Here is an 18,656-nt window from a genome sequence, read left to right as displayed (position 1 = left end):
CACTATATGGTCCTCAAGACAAATAACAACAATTACTTTTTGGGACACTTTTATTACTTTTTTGACAAATATATATGCTTTTCCTATCAAGGAGACATTCTTTAAAAGCTAGGTTTACAGCAAAAACAGTTTTGCAATAGGACATAAAATATGGGAAATCAACAAAACATGATGTAAGCATTTCAATGCGTGCGCAAAGTAAAGGAAAAGCGTGACGTTTAATTATAAAATAACTTGTAAAAAGTGATACCGATGACAGCCTGGCCATTTCTGGTCATGAGAAAACTGCTGTTGTTGTTATGGTTGTTTCAAATGCCAATGGGACTCTTTCATTGTAACATGAGAGGAAATATTTGTTTTGCATCAAGGCACACAAGCATTGATCATTGCTTTTTTTTTTTTTTAATCCCCACCCCACCCTTTTGCCAACCCATATGTTGGTCCCATTTGACAGGACTACTGTACAAACTACAGGAAAAGAAATCAAATATATCAAAAACCATTCGGGAACAGATTATCGACAAAAGGAGAACCCATGAAATCAAGAATATACAGAGAAATGTTGATTTCACACCTCAAGAGTTGAACTGTTCTTTAGTCTCTCTAGGATGGGAAGACCTGCAACTCTGTGGCTATTACAGAGGATGTAGCTCAGTGAGGGATCTGTTTTCCTGCTGGATAAACTCTTGTAAGCTTCTCTTTCCCTGCTTGAAGTTACTCTCCCTTCTGGAAAATGGCAAAATCACCTGCAGTCGCAGAAGAGTCTCAATATTACTGAAACTTCTTATGTGCGACGTCTTGAGGGTGTCGAGGACAGTCGTCGGAAGATAGCCCGCCAGAGGGTCCAACCACTTCTCCTTCCACAACTTGATCTCATCTTGAAGCGAGGCCTCATCCGGCAAGTCTTCTTTGTACAGGCGCAGCACAAGACCGCCGAGAGTGCTGGTTTCGACTTTGGACATTGCGTAAGGCACAATCTCCAGACACCGAAAGGTATCCATCACTTTTTCGGTGAAGAGGTTGTCAATTTCCGCTATCGAGTGCTCGACAAATTTCAGACTTAGTGCATTTTTGTAAAACTCGCTCAGCGGTTCGAGGAGAACTGAATGCAGCAAGGGGATGTGGAGTTTGGATGCAAGCGTGACGGCTTCCTCAAACCATGCCTTGTGGTGCGCGTCGATATCGTTCATCAAATTCCTGAGAGAAGCGTTGAGATCTGGCAAAGTGTTCAGGGCAAGTAGCATGTCTAAGGGCTTGCCCTGAAGAGACTGGCTTAGCTTTTTGCTTTCGTGCAAGACGTGTCGCAGCACCACCAATGAAAAGATGAATTCAAAGTTTCTGATTGAATCAAAGAACCGCGATGCTTGCTGCTGGTCCGATACACTTCCCTGATGTTTGAGCTCATTTAGGCAAAGCAAGACAGCTTCGATAATCTCTACCATCACCTCATGCATGTCGTGACTCTTCTCCCAATTCTTCATCAGCATATCCCTCAGCTCATTCCCTTTTCCTTCATTGCTCTGAAACACGTGGAGGATCATTTCCTCCAGTTTGTTCTGCCGTTCCGCGTCCTGCGTCAGCCACTGTAATATTTTATCAATCTGCCCTGTTCGTTCGGCTGCTTCTTCTGTTGGAGAAGACTTGGCCAACCACACATTGAGGGACAAACCATAGCTCACTGTTCTGACTGCCTGAGGGTATTTGTTGGCTATTGCCAAGCTTACAGCTCTTATCTGAGTTCCAGCTTTACCGACACTGAGCAAGGCCTGTCCTCGACAATACGCCATGTTAAGCCCCCATTTTTCAGAGAGCGCGGTCTCAACCGCATCTAGAAGGACAGCAGAGTCTTCGACGAATGGGATGAAAGCCAGCGTTTCCTCACACTGGAAGTCCTCTTTGTTTAAGTACCTGATGCACAGCGGGACATAAATCTCACCGTCAATCTCAACAGTCTGTTCGGTGATAATTGTGAAGAACTGAGAATCCCATAGTTCCTTGATTATTTCTTCGCGCAACTGCGGCTCATAAAATGAAACTGGTTGTCTTGGTCCTTGAATCGTTTTCAGAACCACTTCGGTTTCAGTAGATTTCTCCTCTGCGCCTGGAAGCTTCTCAGATGCTTCGGTGGCAGCGTCGGATGCTGAGGACGACGCCCGGTTTGACAACTCTTCTGTGTCAGCCCCTAGTGAAATATAGGAAAATAATGAGCGATGTACTACGCAGAACACTACTAAGACTCACAAAAAGCACATACTACTTATATCTTCCAAAGACTTGGAGCAGTGTGGACCAGATTGGGCAGTGGGAAAACGGGTGGCTTGGGAGGATAATCTATTTTCAAAATTAAGATTACTCCAATGCAGTGGCCAACTCATCTCATCCTTTTTATTGTGGTGAATGATTTGCAGGTCCCAAACGTGTTGTGGTGTCATGTGTTTACTGAAGCTGCTTCTTAGAGCTGCATATATTTTAGCGAAATTCAGAAAGCCAACACAAGAGGAAGGTTAAAAACTATTTCCACCATTAATGTGATCTATGCACTAATCTTTGAAAAGGGAATGGAAATCTGTTAGATTGTAGAGGTATCCCGATTGTATTTCGATTTGGACTCAGGCTGGGCTAGTTCAAACCCTTATTTATCTTCGAAGGAAATCCTTTGGGATCATTGTCAGGCTGAAAGATGAAGTTTTGAGCACAACCCTGAAGGTTTTGCCAAAACACTGACTGGTAAGAGGTATGAAGAACTACCTCCCATGTACAGTTAATAGAACCCCACACCACTCTCTCATTCCCCTACAGTCTCTCTCTCAACCAACCAAGACAAGGCAGAAGACTACTGCCCTATATTGTCTCTCGGGTCTGACTGATGTTTCTTTCTGGGAGGGTGCTTGGTCATGATGGCCCCCAAGCCCGTTTCACACAACACTGCATGCCCAATATCGGCCCGTGAATACATCGGCTGTTCGGAAAAATTACCATATTTTCATGAAATTCCCGATGGCCACCTTGCCCCTGCCACATACACAATGAATGCCCCCCCGTTAAGTGCAGTGTGAAAGGGGCTATGCTGAGTTCTAGACGTGCTGAATATGTAAAGAACCTTCAGCTAACTTCTGTTATGAATCGGCGCAAAATAAATACAATTGAATTGAATTAAATAGAATATACGTGACTAGACACAAAATTGGAAGCAGAGAAATAATTTATATAAATGAGATCAGATGAATGCACTTACCCCTGTCGAGATTTAGGCCTCGTAAAGTTTCCATCACCTACAAAAAGCAAAACGTTGGTCATGCCAGGCCGATGGTGCCGATTCAAAAGTGGTTTGACTATTTTTAAACATGAAATGTCAGTTCTGGAAAAAATTTTGACCACCAGCATGGTGGTGATGTAAGATTAATGCCACAGTTTACCTAAATCAGGGGTCTCAATTTAGGTGGGGGAAGTAGGAGATAAAGTCTCGGAGCTCATGAAGAAAATTTGAAGCTTCATTTTCACTACCAGTAGGTACTCGTTTATCCCCTAGGACAACATGAGCAGCCCGCGACGCTGGTCTAAATATAGCTGATCAGTAACAGGGCACAGTAACTTACTAAAAGTAATTAAAACAGAAACATTTACATACACTTAATATGGTACATTTATTCATGTCGCAAATATTCTAAATTTTGTTTAAAAATGAATAAAAAAGACTGTTCAATGGGGAAAACTTTTTATTTACAAAATATTTTAAAAGATATTTTAGAGCTATAATTTATATATCGTGGTACGGTGATGTTTTAGTTCACAATTATCATAGCGTCAGAATCTAATATCAGCCCATGCTTGACTAGTACATTTAAATTCACTTTTATTTTTTTTAAATGTAGCTCCCCATACATTTTCAAATGCAATGCTTTAACAAATTAAAAAAAAAACAGAAAAAACAAAACAGTAAAACACATTTTAATTACGCAGGTGTATTTATGTGTCATTCAATTCTGACTTCTCAGAGTAAGTCAGAGAGTCGTCTTAAATTTGAGTTAAAATGTAAGTTTCTCATTCCAGTTAAAAAATGGTAAAATGCTGAGACTGCACTGAAAATGAAAGAACGCATGAAGACATTTATGACACTCGTTTATCTGTGAGAAAACTCGGAACAGGTGGTCTGACAGATTACTTCAACACTTCAGAGCCACGAACTTACCTGTGAAAGACATGGACTGCTCTCTGGATCAACCTCAATACACTTGCCAATGACTTCGGGCAGCCTCCGCAGCGTCGCTTTGTGAGAGAGGAGCATCACACGAGCTCTCCTGTTACCTTTGCATACGGTGTTCCTTAAAATATCCCTCATTGAATTCAAAGTGGACTTCATGAGGTCACATTCAATGCTGACACTGGGCAGCACCGCGACCAGCCGGAGCAGTAAAATAATTGTTGGGTGGTTCTTACACTCGGGATGAACTAATGTTTCGGCGATGGACGTTGGAGGAGCAATATCCTGGTCTTTGTCTCTCCATACTGCGGCCCATGCATTGATGTCCTGCTCAAGTGTATCCGGCTCTGGAAGATCTGACAGGTAAAAGTTGAAATGTTTGTCTGTGGATTGTGGAACAATGGGCTGTGGATTGCAGGATGGCAGTAGAGACAAGATCGATAGAGCCTTCAAGTGGTTGTCTGAAAAGCTGTACTTCATTTCATCAATGAGACTTTTGAGGAGGGGGATGCTCAGAGTTTCCCTGTAGTATATCTCTGGAGAATCGTAGTTGCCGGCCTCCTCAGGGAAACAGATTTGATGAGGGGCTACCTTGCTCGCTAACCGATATGCCTGTTCAAACCAAGTGGAGTGTACCGTGCTGACATTTTCCAACATTTTGTTGAGAGTCTCTACGATTAGAGGGATCTTTTCCACTTCACAAAGAATATCAGCAGGGTTCCCACAGCGGAAGACTGTGCTACAGTTACGAAGAGGAGCACAAGCATTCTTCAGGACCACAAGGGTGACTATGAAATCCACGCTCTTCAGGGCAGCGGAGAGAACTTGAGCATGCATTGACATGGCACCTTTGGCATTCGAACAAACGTTGTCGAGGCAACTGAGAATGCCCTCCAGTGTGTCAGCAAGTATGTCAAAGAAGTCCTCTCTCTTCTTCCACCTGGAACAGCATGTCTCCGGAATTTCCTCCAAGGCCTCCCTTGGCATGTTCAACAGCCCATCAACGGCCTGTGCCAACTGTTCTTCGAGACGAGGAGAGTCACCAAAGAATTGCAGCAAATCTTCTGTGATATCCAGCATTTTTGCCACCGCAGGACAAGGCACACTGCCTACCAGCCAATAGGCCAAGCCACAGGACTCACTTGGTGTTACTACACACAGTGGATAAGTCTCGAGGATGTCCAAAGACATTTTCTTCAGGCTTTGGTAACCTGAGCCCAAGTGCATGAATGCTTGTCCTCGGCACTGTGCCATCGGTAAGCCCCAGGATTCTGTTAGTATTTTTGTAAGCTTTCTTGCTTGAGTTTCAACATCACAGTTTTCATCATATGGCAAGTAACCGATCAGCTCTACTTTGGGAGCAGATTCTCGGACATACCTGACAAAAACAGGTAGGTGAGTCTCATCGGCGATCTTTATGGGTTTGTCTGTGATAAGTGAGAAGAATGGGGACTCCTGTATCTCTGTCAGTATGACATCTCGGATTCCGTCTATGAGTAATGTCACAATTTCAGTTTCACTCATGGACAGTGCACATTTGTTCTCCTTCTTGAACCAGTGGCACAGGTTGAGCTCCTGGGTGAAACGCTCTTTTTCCTCTTCGGAGAGGTCCGCGATGCTGATATTTTTTTTCCCAAGGATGGCCGCTTGTCTAAATAGCGTCACCAGACTTTGACGGTTATCTCCAATTTGTCCATTTTCATCTACTGGCTTCATGTGTTGTTGCTCATCCGTCACGTCAGGACCCTGCTGAATTTCCATCTCATAACTTTCCACCTTGACAGATGTAGCCACTAGATGTCCAACAAAAAATTGAAAAGAACAAAAAAAAGAGTCAGATTCATAGCAAATTTCAGTTGACAAACAAAAAATAAATACTATACCTTCCATATTGTCAGAGCTGCGGATTAAACTTTTGGCTTCCTTATCCTGTGGAAACATAAGTATGCATCAAATGTATTGACAGATGGTAAAAGAGGCAGTCGTTGAAGCAGCTGACTCATTGTTCTGAGATTTCTGAGAAAATAATAAACTCAGGTAATTACAAAAACTGTTAAGAGTTCATTATTGTGGGGTGTTTTGCAATGTTGGCTCATTCGGTTATGCAAGGCACATCATACATTGCACATACAAAGAATCGTCAATACATTTAAAAATAATTATATATCTTTTGCATTTTTTGGAATGGGCAGATAATTTCGACTTGGTCGTTTTGTAAGAAGCTCGCATGCTGAAAAGTTGTGAGCACCACTGCAGTAGGGTCGTCGATGGATTTACAGTGATGCTTTAAACTCCAAGTTTGCTCTTCAGTTTCAAATAAGGGGAAAAAAGAAAAAGAGGTCATATCTTGTATTAGGGGACATCAGAGAATAGGGAGGAAGCACTCCATGGGAACCCAGCTATTTGTTCACAGGGCAAACCTGTAATTTTTTGTTTATATTTCTTTTAGTAATATAGATCACAAAGTGTTTGTAGAGCCCCTGAGGGTCTGCGCAGCACCCCTACACCCCTTCTATTGGAGAACCTGCTTGAGGAATACAAGACAGGACAAACAATATCACAAAGTGTAGCTCAATTGAACGAAAGCACTCACCAAACAGATCCCCTCCAGGGCTTGCGGAGTCACCTTCAAACACTGGCTCACCATGCGGTCAAGGTCTCTGTTGAAATCTGTGCCGACCTGGAGCACAGCTAAGCAGGGGGAGCGGTCTTTGGGATTTGTCTTCCGCAGGTATTCTTGGAACTTCTTGTGACGCATGACAACTCCACAGTCCTCAAGGGCTGTGCTGGGGAGCACGGACATAATACGAAGGAGTGCGTTGATGTTGCCAAAGTACGGCATGAGCGGCAGGCGCAGCGTTTGAAATATTGAATTTGGGATGGTCACGGAGGCAACTTTTGTCTTCCAGGTGACTCTCCAACAGCAGAGTTCGGTGAAGAAGTTGTCGGCGTCTGGAAGATCGCTACTGTAGAGAGGTGGCTTGGATTTTAAGCTCTCAAACATGTAACTCACTGTCACCAAGCAAGGGACCAGGGAGAGGAAATTAAGAGCTTCTTTGTGATCCTCTGAAAAATGATCCTTGACGGCATTGATGAGGTTATCCACTAAGGGCACACTTAAGCTGTCTTTATAAAAACCGACTGGCTTAATTAAAGTGTCCCTTGGCAAAGTGTTGTCGGGAATTTCTATAGGCACTCTTAGACTTTGAGCGATCGCACTGGCTTCGTCAAACCAATTCTGGTGGAATACTTTCAAATTTGTTTTGATCCTGTTCAAGGTCGCCACGATGCCGGTGATTTGACAAAGCTGGAATGCCGTATTGAAATGATCTCGCTGAAGACCAGCGCTCAGCTCTCTGGTAAACGAAGAGGTATTCTTGAGGATAACCAAAGCGATAATGAAATCAAATTGCATTATTTTGTTTAAGAGGACCCCAGCTTGTTCAGAAACATCGTTTTTCCACCTCTGTGGATTGTCTTTAACTTTTTCAAGACACTCAACGAGGGGCTCCATCATCTGCACAAACACCTCATACGAGTCATGCATTTCTTGCCAAAGGGAACAGTAGGTCCCCTGCAATTCCTGGACCTTTTCGTAGCTCTCCCGAAGACCATAGGCAATGACATGATCCAGCTGTTTTTCTAGAGCAGTCCTGCTGCCAAAAAACATCACCACCTCTTCAAATGTATCAAGGGCTCTTTTAACCAGTGGCACTGGAATAGATTTTGACCACCATGTGTTGAATGAATAGCAAGAGCAATGTGTGCTAATGGCAAGGGGATACTTCTCCTGCACTTTGCAAGCAAAAGCTTTGAGTTTGTAAGACACATCACCAGATCCGAGGTAAGCCTGACCTCTGCAGTTATTCAAATCAAGACGCCACTCTTCCGTGACAATTTCCAAGAGGCGACGCACCATAGCGTCACAATCCAGATCTGCTTCCAGGAATCCCATCAACTCCAGTCGCATGACATCAAAACTGTCCACGAAGCGAAGAAAGAGAGGAAGATAGTCCTTTGCCCCGATCTTTACAACACGATCGATGAACAATGAAAAGAATGAACTCCCGGCTTCTGTGAGAATTCCTGCTCTGACCGCGTCTTCACACACAGTCAGTACTTCTTTCATTTCAGACTTGGTGACATAGTCAACTTCTCCATCCTGAGCGGGAGAAACCTCACTTTGTTCCCAGCTTTGGCTGGTGTACGCAGCAGTCACTGCGGCTTGCAGAGCCGACTTCAAGGCTTCTCTATCTGTCTCGGCACACTTCATCTCTACAAGACTCTCAGCATCCATCTCCATGTTTATTACTTGCAATTCATCTTCTGTGTTTTTTTCGGCATGGTTTCCTTGGCTTGCCGCTGTAAGAAGAGATGATTAAATATTAAACATGAACACAAACATAAATGATGCAAAATCTGTTGGACTATAATTGTACAAGGAGGCGGGGAATGCTCCAACACCCCAACATCAATTTACCAGCCAGACATAACTCCCAAGTAGAGGGTGTAGGAGCCACGTAGCAATACTTTAAGATAAAAGCGGATGAATTTGTTAACCGACTGCAAATATATACTCATCAAAGTGGATGATGAATTGAGCTTTCTAGAACTGCGTGGCTCTGCTCCAATTTATCCAGCCATGCTCCCATCATGAAGACTCGTTTTGTGTCATGAGGAGGGCACGGCAACCCTAACTGTGAGCTACTGTGCCTGCCTCACCTGCCACTGCCCCCAAGAGTGCAGCCTTGTTGTGCCAAATTGTATACCAGTTAAAACAGGGGAGTCAAACATACGGCCCGGGGGCCGGAACCGGCCTCGAGGAGGTTTGATTGAAGATCTACTTTTCAATCAACTAACCTCCCGGGATCTACCCTTACCGGCGCATACGCACACACGCACACAGACAGACGTCACACACACGTCTCACACACACACACGCCATGATGAGAAACAGCCTGAAACTGAGGCATGCGACGCACTTTTGCAGCCTGTAAACTATCGTAGCTCACACGTACCGTTTTAAAGTGCTTCCCTGGGCCCTCCTAGATTCCTATTCTTTGCCTGTGCCCTCTGTGAATTGTACATGAAGCAAACTCTGAATGAGAATAATGACGATAAAAGATAGAGCGCAACAGTTCTGATCACAAGCTGCAATTGCAGGCTGCTGATAGCTAACAACTTCCGGTGACGTAATCACGCGCCACCGTAAATTCAAGATTTACCTGCTTTATTTTATTTTTCAAATATTTTTTTGGTGAAAATGAGACTGATAAGATGATTAGGGTGCAGTGTACATTAACACAAAAATATATATTACTAACACGTACCAAGACATACAAATGTTTTTTTGGTTATTTTTCTCGTCAATCTTCGGATCTACTTGGGACATGTCTTAGATCTACGGGTAGATCAGGATCGACCTAATGGGCACCCCTGCATTAAGCGACGTCACTTTGACAAAGTAACAGACACAGTAATAGAACAACTCCTGATTGAACATTACCTTGATTTCTTTGTCATCAGAATGTACACGTACATAATCGAATACTTTTTTGAACAAGGTCCTCAAATTACAGGAAGAGCTGTTCAAGACCTAGATGTGATTATTCATGTTCAGCATTTGAGGAATGTGACCCCAAAAGTGCACAAGCGAATGGACTGTCCACTGTCGCATATAGAAAAATGACCGCACGCCACCTCAATTTGGCTATATTTAAGCAGCAGGGCGTGATGCCCAATTCCAATTTTTGTTAAATCTGAATTTTTTTAATGTTCTCGTTCACCTTACAAAATGTAATGTGACCGTAACACATCTCTGATCTGACACGCATGTTCTGCATTACATAAAATAAAGATGCCTTCTTCGAGATTTTAGTTCTTTATTCTGCCGCTTTTCTTTTCCGATTGATATAAAAATGATTTATTAGATATAAACACAGAACATGGGGTAGGACTAGATACGTTTTTTACTTCTTCCTACTCCCTTGAACATAACTGTGTTGAATGATGACTGATTTTTCTTTCCTTTTTACCATTTTATTTACTTTATTTTCTGTCAAATTATTACTGTATATGTTTTATGTTCAATTAACAAAACCAAACCAAACAAAAAGTTTGCTGACTAATATATCCACCCCAACCACTTCACCAACATGAGTGAGGTGCCGTTCACTTTCGACATTCCGGTGAAACACACCGTAGTGAGCAAGGGGACCAGCACGTGTGAAGTCGGCTTTTACTGTTGTGCTTGGTTGCCATGGTAATGGACAGACACGGCCACGGTGAAGTTGCGTGGGAGCAATGGCGAACGCAGCTTTAGTCATGATGGGCGGCAGCGCCGGCCGAGCGAGTTACGCCACAATTTGTGAATGGATTGGCAAAAGCAAGCATCAATTCTAAGGAGCTGCACGGCAACGAGACTGACTGACTGTGACACAAAGGAACCTGGTTTATTTGATTGTGAACTTGCCCAATAAGTACAATCGGACGCAGTTTTGCTCCTCCTGACTTACAAAAAAAAAAAAAAAACTCGCATGCATGCGCACGACCATATTTTTTAAGCTCGCATACGTTTTCTCATGCCCGCGTCCAATAATACAATGTATATGTCTGAAAGACATCACACCTGTTTCTGACACTACTACCTTTTAATATGGTGCACCGTATTGTTGCGAAAATACTGTATTTGGATGTTTTTTTCAGTTGAAATACAGATCAGATGTGTAGGGATGAGCGTAATACTGCAGATGTATCAGATACATATCCACATATAAAAGACAAACCCTGCACACTGTGCAAATGGGCAGTGGAGTTCTACCGCATCGCTCAGCGTTGTGGCGGCTCAAAGACATTGCAGTGACTTGCTAGAGAGAACACACCATGTTATTGCTCCTTAAAGTCAGTTTCTCCGTATTTCTATGTACTACATTAGGCTGTCACTATTTTTGAATCAATTACCCTATCAATCATTCCAGCCAATAAAATGGATCATTATCGCTGACAGAGAAAGACGATGTTTCACAGCTTGACTGCAGTAACAACTTTTCACCAATACGGAGTGCTAACAGATTGTGAAATGGTCATGAGGAGTTAGACGACAATGGAAGTCTAAGTAGACTGGAAATGTCTCTGTGAAATGAAAACAGGAAAGAAGCCGAGAATATCTCGCTGGTGGAGGTTCAATGCAGAGATTTTGGGTCACACGTTTGATTTTAGACTTATCTGTGTTATTACATTGACCTGTAAGTTGAGGTTCCACTGTATAGAGAGCCATTAGTACTGAACAGAAACAATGAAAACAATTGCATAAATCATCTGACCTTTAGAAGACTTTTCTGTAATGTCTTCATCCTGAAAAATACACAAAATTTATCAGTTATTTTCAAAAATTTATTATTGGTCACGACAACTGTGATGAAAAAAACAAAAAAGATCTACTCACAGTTTGTAACATCTGCAGTATGTCTGGATGCTTCTGGACATATGAATCCACCATTTGGTCAACATTGAAATGCACATCTTGGTTGACGTAGACATATGCCGAGCTAAACTGTCTTTGGTCCTCGGGAGTGTCTTTCAGGTAGGCGTGGCATCGTTCCAGTACCATGTGGTATTGCCCATAAACATCTGCCTCTGCATTTACGCATGGGACAGTGCCCAAGACTCGCAACAAGCTCTGCACGTTTGGGTAAAAGCCGATGTCTGGTATTTTCAGTGTAGCAAACACTGTGGTTGGCAGAATCCTGCGCTTGCTTGCGTGCCTCCATTTGACTTCCCAACAACCAAGCTCTTCATAGAATGTGTCAGGCCTTGCAAGGTTGTTCAAATTGGCGTCTGCGACTTTATCGCGGCGAATGCTGAAATTGTGGTCGGCCATGTAAGACGGCACTAAAGAGAGCCATCTCAGAATCCTCACCATCTCCGTACTGAAAATCCGCTTGACCTCCGCAACAAGATACTGCAAGATGGGCCGGGCTAAAGTTTCTCTGTAAAAGTCTTCGAGCTGGGTGTCATCGGAATCTCCGTGGTCAATCTCGGGTTTAACGACTTCAACACCAAGCTTCTTGGCTCGACTGACGGCGTCTGAAAACCATTTTCTGTTGAATATGGCAATGTCCTGCTGGTATTTGTTGACCAGCTTTAAGGCATTTGAAATGGTGTACTGCAAGGTACTGCTCATGCTAATTATTCCCCTGAGACTGGAGTTGAGTATGCTCACACAGCAGAGGGTGTTCTTGAGAACAACTAATGTCATGATGAAATTAAAATTCTTCAGAACTGGCTTGAGTTTGGCCATCTGTTCAGCTGCATCTTCATCCACCTTTGAAATCATTTCATTGATGCAGTTCAGGAAAGGCTCCAAGATATCCAACATAGTTTGGAAGGCATCAGTGCCACACTCCCAATTCACGCTGATGATGGCTTTAATTCGATCCACTTCTCCCTTTATATGGCCATATGTCATCTGGATTTTCCCTTCCAATCTTTTGTACAGCTCAGGTGTGTTCCTAAGTAACAAGGCCACTTCTTCAACGGTGTCTACGATGGTTTGAATCGTTGGCACCGGCATGCAGCGAATAATCCATATGTTAAAAGCATACGGGTCACTGGGTGATAAAACAACTTGCGGAAATTCCAGCAAAATTTTGCACGTGAGGTCTCGCATTGACTGACACATATGTCCACTAACGAGATACGAGAGCCCTCTGCAATGCTCCATCCGTAAGCCCCACTTGTTTCTTAACTCTGAGATAAGGTGGTTAAAAAGATTGTCCGCATCCAAATCACAAGGCAGGAAACCAACAAGGTGTTTTTGGGGGAACCCAGCCTCTGTGACGGATCGAATGAAAATCGGGATATGCTCCTTTCCCTCAATAGTGGTCACATTCTGGAGCAGAATGGAGAAGAATCGGGCATGTCTCAGGCTGTTCTGGATCTCCTCTTGCATGAGGCTCTCACTAAACTGCAGGATTTCCTTCTTATCAATTTTCTCCTCACAGATTTTCTTCAGAGAATGCTGATCCCTTGCGCCGCCGGTCGACTCGTCTGTGTTGATGTTGCCACCGTTGATGCTGAATCCAGTCAGTGCCAGAATTTCCTTAAAATAGGCCTTAAGAGTCTCTTTGGCTCTGTGGCCGCCTATATTCTCTTGAGCTTGGTTATCTCTCTGTTCAGGTGTTGGGATGTCATCGCTAGAAACTTCTTTTGTCGCCTCCTCAGTCACTTTCGGTGTTTCTATGTTTTCTAATGAAAAAGAGCACATGAATGAGTTTTTTTTTTAATTGCTGATATATTCTTCATATATAGCATATTGGTAGAACTAACAGTATTGCGGAAATCGTTTCTTGATATACACTGTCCTCCTAAAGTATTAGAGGGAATTTTTTTACGTTTGCTGATTCAACAAATTCAGGTTTGACATCAAATGATGAATGAGACAATTAATCAACTGTTCTACATCTGAACATCATTTGTGACAAACAATATAAATATATGTATTTTACTTAAGTAAACTGTATTGGAAATTGGAACAGATAAAATAAAGATTGTTCATATTAAATCTGATGTGTGAAGTTAATACTCTTCGGCAATAAGATGCAATTAAATGATTTTTTTCCGAGTGAAAAATAGTCAGGCGTGTTTATTATGTGATTCCGTCTTCCACTAAAATCCATTTAAAATCAAAATACAATCAAATAAAAATGTTTCCTTTTTAAAACAAATAATAGCACTGCTACTCGCCTCTTGACTGCTACTTGTAAGCGGGAGCACATGACTCCTATTCTGGCTCCCGATACATTTTCAAGATTCAATTATTTGTTTTGAAATCTCTAAATTGCTTTGGTTAAACTTAAAAATAATTTTTATTCTTTGTTTTTTGACTCGGAATAAGACCTAATTTTAGTCTTAGTAAAAAGCAAAAAAACAAGATACATTTTCAAGATTCAATTATTTGTTTTGAAATCTCTAAATTGCTTTGGTTAAACTTAAAACAAATTTTTATTCTTTGTTTTTTGGCTCAGAATAAGACCTAATTTTAGTCTTAGTAAAAAGCAAAAAAACAAACAAACAAAAAAACTATCTGTCATTAACGTATTGTTTTGTTTATTGCGTGAATTATTTTTCCTCCATGCACTGTGTGTACAGCGGTGGTTGTTTTGTGTACAGGGTTGTTGTTTGAAAGTGCTCTCTAAATACAGCTGAGTTGAGATGATTAAAATGCAATTAAGAGTAATAATTAAATGAATAGAGATTAATTATAAGGTATGTAACTGATTCTTAAAGTAAGTCCCACCCCTAATAAATGTACATATATTTAGAACCAATTAGCCAATTAACTGATGGTCAGAATTTTATTCCGTCAGATATCACAATCGGCATCAACTTAAAAACATCCAGATTAACTAGGCTCTCGTCTGGATTTCAATATTTTGAATTTTACCTTTTGTCTTCTTCACAGTGGGTTCCTCTTCCGCCTGTATTTTAAAAGAATAATAAAGTTTATTATTTAAATATTTTAAAGAAAATTTTAAGAGACATCTGTCCGACAGTGACACACTTACAGGGCCTCCAGCACGTTTCCTGTTACACGTTGATTCATTATTGGTGGGTACACCAAAATCAAATATTGTTGGAACAGCATCGTCATTCGAGAGACATTTCTGGAAATGAAGAAAAACAACTTGAACTTTGGCTTGGACTTAAAAGTAAAAGTTCTTCTCGTCTAAAACATGAACAACATTTTGCATTCAATGAATCAAAACAATTCACCAATTTTTGTCAAACATGTTTTTCATTGGACAAAGACAATCAATCTTCAAGGGTTCAACACATGTCAAAACTGCACTGCTGTGTCAGGCCATCAACTACCGTCAAGACGCCTGATCGAGACAATAAGTCACAAAAAAATTTTGACAGCCAAAAATGGTCCATAAGTGCATTTTCGGATTTGGACCAAAACACTTTTGAACAATCGGTGATGACACAAGAAACAAACTTTGCAAGGGAAGGTGAATGTGATTTTAGTGTGCATTTAACAAATGCAATTGTTTGGTCTTCATTTCATTTAGTTCATAATTTGTAGTTGTTCAAACTGGAGTCAAACTGTTTTTATCCCCAAGCAACTCCAACACCCCCGAACCTCTGTCCCAAAATAATACAACACTAACTCCAATGGAAATGTCAAGTTTGACACAGCAACACTGAAAATAATACACCGCTAGACAACTATGAAAATGTGTGTGTAGAAAAAGTGTCATATGCACAAAAACTGAGCATGAGACGAACAAACACATCATAATTTTTACCTGAACAGTTATCAAAGAGGGCTCAAAATGTTTTGCGCAAAGTTTGTAGAGTTTGTGCAGTTCCTCTGGAGGTTCTGACGCCAAATCTTGCCGACAACAGTTCGTCAACCATTGTTGGCAGCTGAAAATCGAAGGAAAACACAATCAGAAATCGGTGTCCTTTTCACTTCGGAGAGCTGAATGTCTTTACAAGTAGATAGTAGATTTCAACTTGCCTGTTTGTTTCTTACATTATCCTTGAGTTTAGTAAATATAAAGTTACGACTAACTTACAATCTCTTCTTTTGGATAAACAAATGCTCTTTTTCACTTCCCATTAATTAGCCTGGGTCACATACCGTATTTTGCACTTCAGAATTACCTCATGAATGATGGCAATTTAGAAAGCAGTTCCAATTTCCCCTCTAAACTGTTACTCATCAGATTGGATTTCAAACATAATTTATCAATTTACTGATCAAAATATCTATCTGTAAGTATATCCTCGTTAATACTTTAACATCATCTTAGTACTTTTCACCTATGTCTTTCACCACAATAGCTATTACAATATTTGCTAGTCTATTATTTAATATACGTTGGATAATGGCTACATAATTATTTGGTATATTTTAATTGTATTACGAATTGATATGTTCTAATTCAGGGTTTTTCCTGGCTCAAAGTGGGGCAAAGGTGGCATCATCCTTGCCATGTGCCATGACATGCAGGTATTCTGGAACTGACTCGCTTTCTTTTACAGGAAGCATAGTTTCCTTTCCAAAGTTAAGATTTCCAATAGGAACATGGCTGTCACTTATAGTGATTTTCTACTTCGGGTACTGAAAGCGCTTGACACCGTTACCTCCTTCACCTACAGATGATGCAGGTTCAGGAGCAAGGACACTTTGACATGGTCGCGCTGGCTGGGGATCGAACCTCCAACCTCTGGCTTGGGAAACAACCACCCCACACTGCGCCGCCCTGCATTCATTTATTAAAACTCGCATGGAAGAATGATGGGCTCATAGCTTGCGTGGTGGGGCCACATGAGTTTGAGACACTCATTGATTATTTTGGAGCAGCTTTCAAGTACACTGCGGTCTGTGTCCACCTGTGCTGCAAGAGCATGCTGCAGTGTCCTCCGTAAAAAACTAAACAAAACAAAATATACAACTATGTATCTAAACTATATTATTTCGGGTTTTGTAACTTTATTGGTTGAGTGCTTTTAGAAACTACCATCTTTAATAAACTTCTCCTCTTCTGCTGCTTTGTGAACGGCCGTCACCTTATGTCTTTTTGTGTGTGTCCAGCCTATAGTTGGTTGATGGCTGTCCAACAATGGTAGAAGCAATTGCAGGGCAGTGCTTTTGGCATCAATAACGGCATGCCTTCCTCAGTATGACTGAGCCAGGTGAATTGATTTTGCCACTGCCACTTTATTTGGACTCTTGATTTGAACTATTAATATAACATTTGTCCTCAAACTCTCTAATTGGCATCATAATCCCCTCTGCAGTTTGTACATTTTGTCTTGACTTCATGCGCACAACCCTCTGGGTTCGGTGAATCGGGCTCATGGGTTTGACGGAGCCTCTGCCATGCAGACATCAATTCAACGACTCAACATGCTAATTAGTTATGACGGCCGCTTGGCCATCAGTGGCTGGTTCATTTTGTAAATTAAAATAAACATGCTGGTGTCTTGATAGGGGTTTTTCCCGTGTTGAACTTGTAAAAAAAAGTAATAAATAAATAAAGCCCCGAAATTGTCCTATCCTTTCGTTAAATTCCTCCTTTTTAACCCTCTCCTCATTTGCCTAACATATCAATTAACAGCTCATTGGGCGATTCACTTATTTCTTAATTTACTTCGGCTTTCTTGGCTTCTTTCCTATATTTAAACGCCGTTTGAATATGTTTATTGTTATGCAACATTTTTATTACAAATCAGCGGCAAGGTTGTTTTAAGAAGATAAACCTTGCAGGGGTACGCAAACGGCCTGCAGTACTTTGGGTGTGGATGGCTTGCAGTTGAGAGACAGTGAATTCAAATTTAAGTTTGATGATGCACTATATTAATGGAGCATTTTAAGCTTCGACTCTGTACTACGAGTTATCGGATTAGATACACGCCGAGTCATTCTTGATTGCCCGGAATGAAGAAAAAGAAAAAAAATCGCACTGCTCATAGTGGTCTGAAATGCAATACGACTTAATTGTTTACAGAGTTTTCCGATGCCTTTCCTACAAAAAGCTGAGTGGCATGACGATTTTTTGAAGCGGGTAATGATATCAACTACCTTCACTACGTTACCGCGCTGAGCCAGTAGGCGTCGTTTACAAATTGAGGTTTGCAATTTGCAGAATAAAAAGTTTACAACTACTCTCTTTTTTCCGTTTTATCAAAACGTCGAACGCTTCGTAATAACACCACACCAACCGGTGCAGTCAATTCCTCTTTCAAAACGAATGCATTTACTTTATTTTACCGTGACTTATTTTAAGAGCGTGGTGAGTCTGCGCCATTTTCAACTGAGTTGTGTCACTGTTAGCCAACATGATATTGCGCTAACGACAATGCTAAAGGCAGATGGCTAACATTTCTATTACATGCTCGGTACCTCGGGTACGTCCCGCTCAACCATGGAAAAGCCTTACCGCTCCGGGTCCAAGGGAAAGCTGAAAAGTGGGATGCTGCTATCAGGTCCTTCTTGCTGGTAGTCGCAATTGGCTGCAGCACAGCAGTTAGTCATTTTGGAAAGCAATATAGCTTGCTAACTAGCCAGTTAGCTAGCTTAGCTGGGTAGTCCAATGAGAGCGAAACCAGCACTGAGTCTAAGGACTCATGCCGTGGCAAAACGTCTACCAGCAACAGTAAATGTAAACACTGTTCTAGTTTAAAGTATTTTAACGAGTTAAGACTCGACAAGTTACATTCTTAAAAAGTTGATGCTGCGTGGTGTTCCACGAGTCGCCGAGACCGTGATATGAACCAGGAACTCGACACTGTAATGAAACATGTTGTCCAGCAGAGAGCACAATAGCCTTCATTGGCTGGATTCTACGGTCTGTGAAATTTAGCGACGCTAAACCACTGGTTGGTCTTCCATTTTGTTAGTATATCGCTGGCATTTGGCCCGAACCTCCTCTGTCTCAGTTTG

The 18,656-nt window shown here is 41.7% G+C and overlaps 2 protein-coding genes across 2 annotated transcripts in view; both read right to left on the bottom strand.

Annotated features, from left to right (window-relative positions):
• Nucleotides 1-18,656, bottom strand: part of thap12a (THAP domain containing 12a) — a 252,958-nt gene that overhangs the window by 228,861 nt on the left and 5,441 nt on the right. The gene's annotated exons all lie outside the window — the stretch shown is intronic.
• On the bottom strand, nt 33-18,526 carry si:dkey-250d21.1 (uncharacterized). Its single transcript, XM_052047701.1, has 11 exons — nt 18,154-18,526; nt 15,511-15,631; nt 14,767-14,865; nt 14,646-14,679; nt 11,646-13,447; nt 11,524-11,554; nt 6,795-8,563; nt 6,085-6,130; nt 4,190-5,994; nt 3,236-3,272; nt 33-2,182 (listed from the first exon to the last, which is right to left on the bottom strand). Exons 1-11 carry the CDS (start codon nt 18,246-18,248, stop codon nt 636-638), a joined length of 7,386 nt encoding a protein of 2,461 aa, XP_051903661.1. The 5' UTR covers nt 18,249-18,526; the 3' UTR covers nt 33-635.

Source organism: Hippocampus zosterae, chromosome 16 (assembly GCF_025434085.1).
Source record: "Hippocampus zosterae strain Florida chromosome 16, ASM2543408v3, whole genome shotgun sequence".
NCBI classification, from domain to species: Eukaryota; Metazoa; Chordata; class Actinopteri; order Syngnathiformes; family Syngnathidae; genus Hippocampus; species Hippocampus zosterae.
This window is presented reverse-complemented; position numbering and strand designations above follow the sequence as displayed.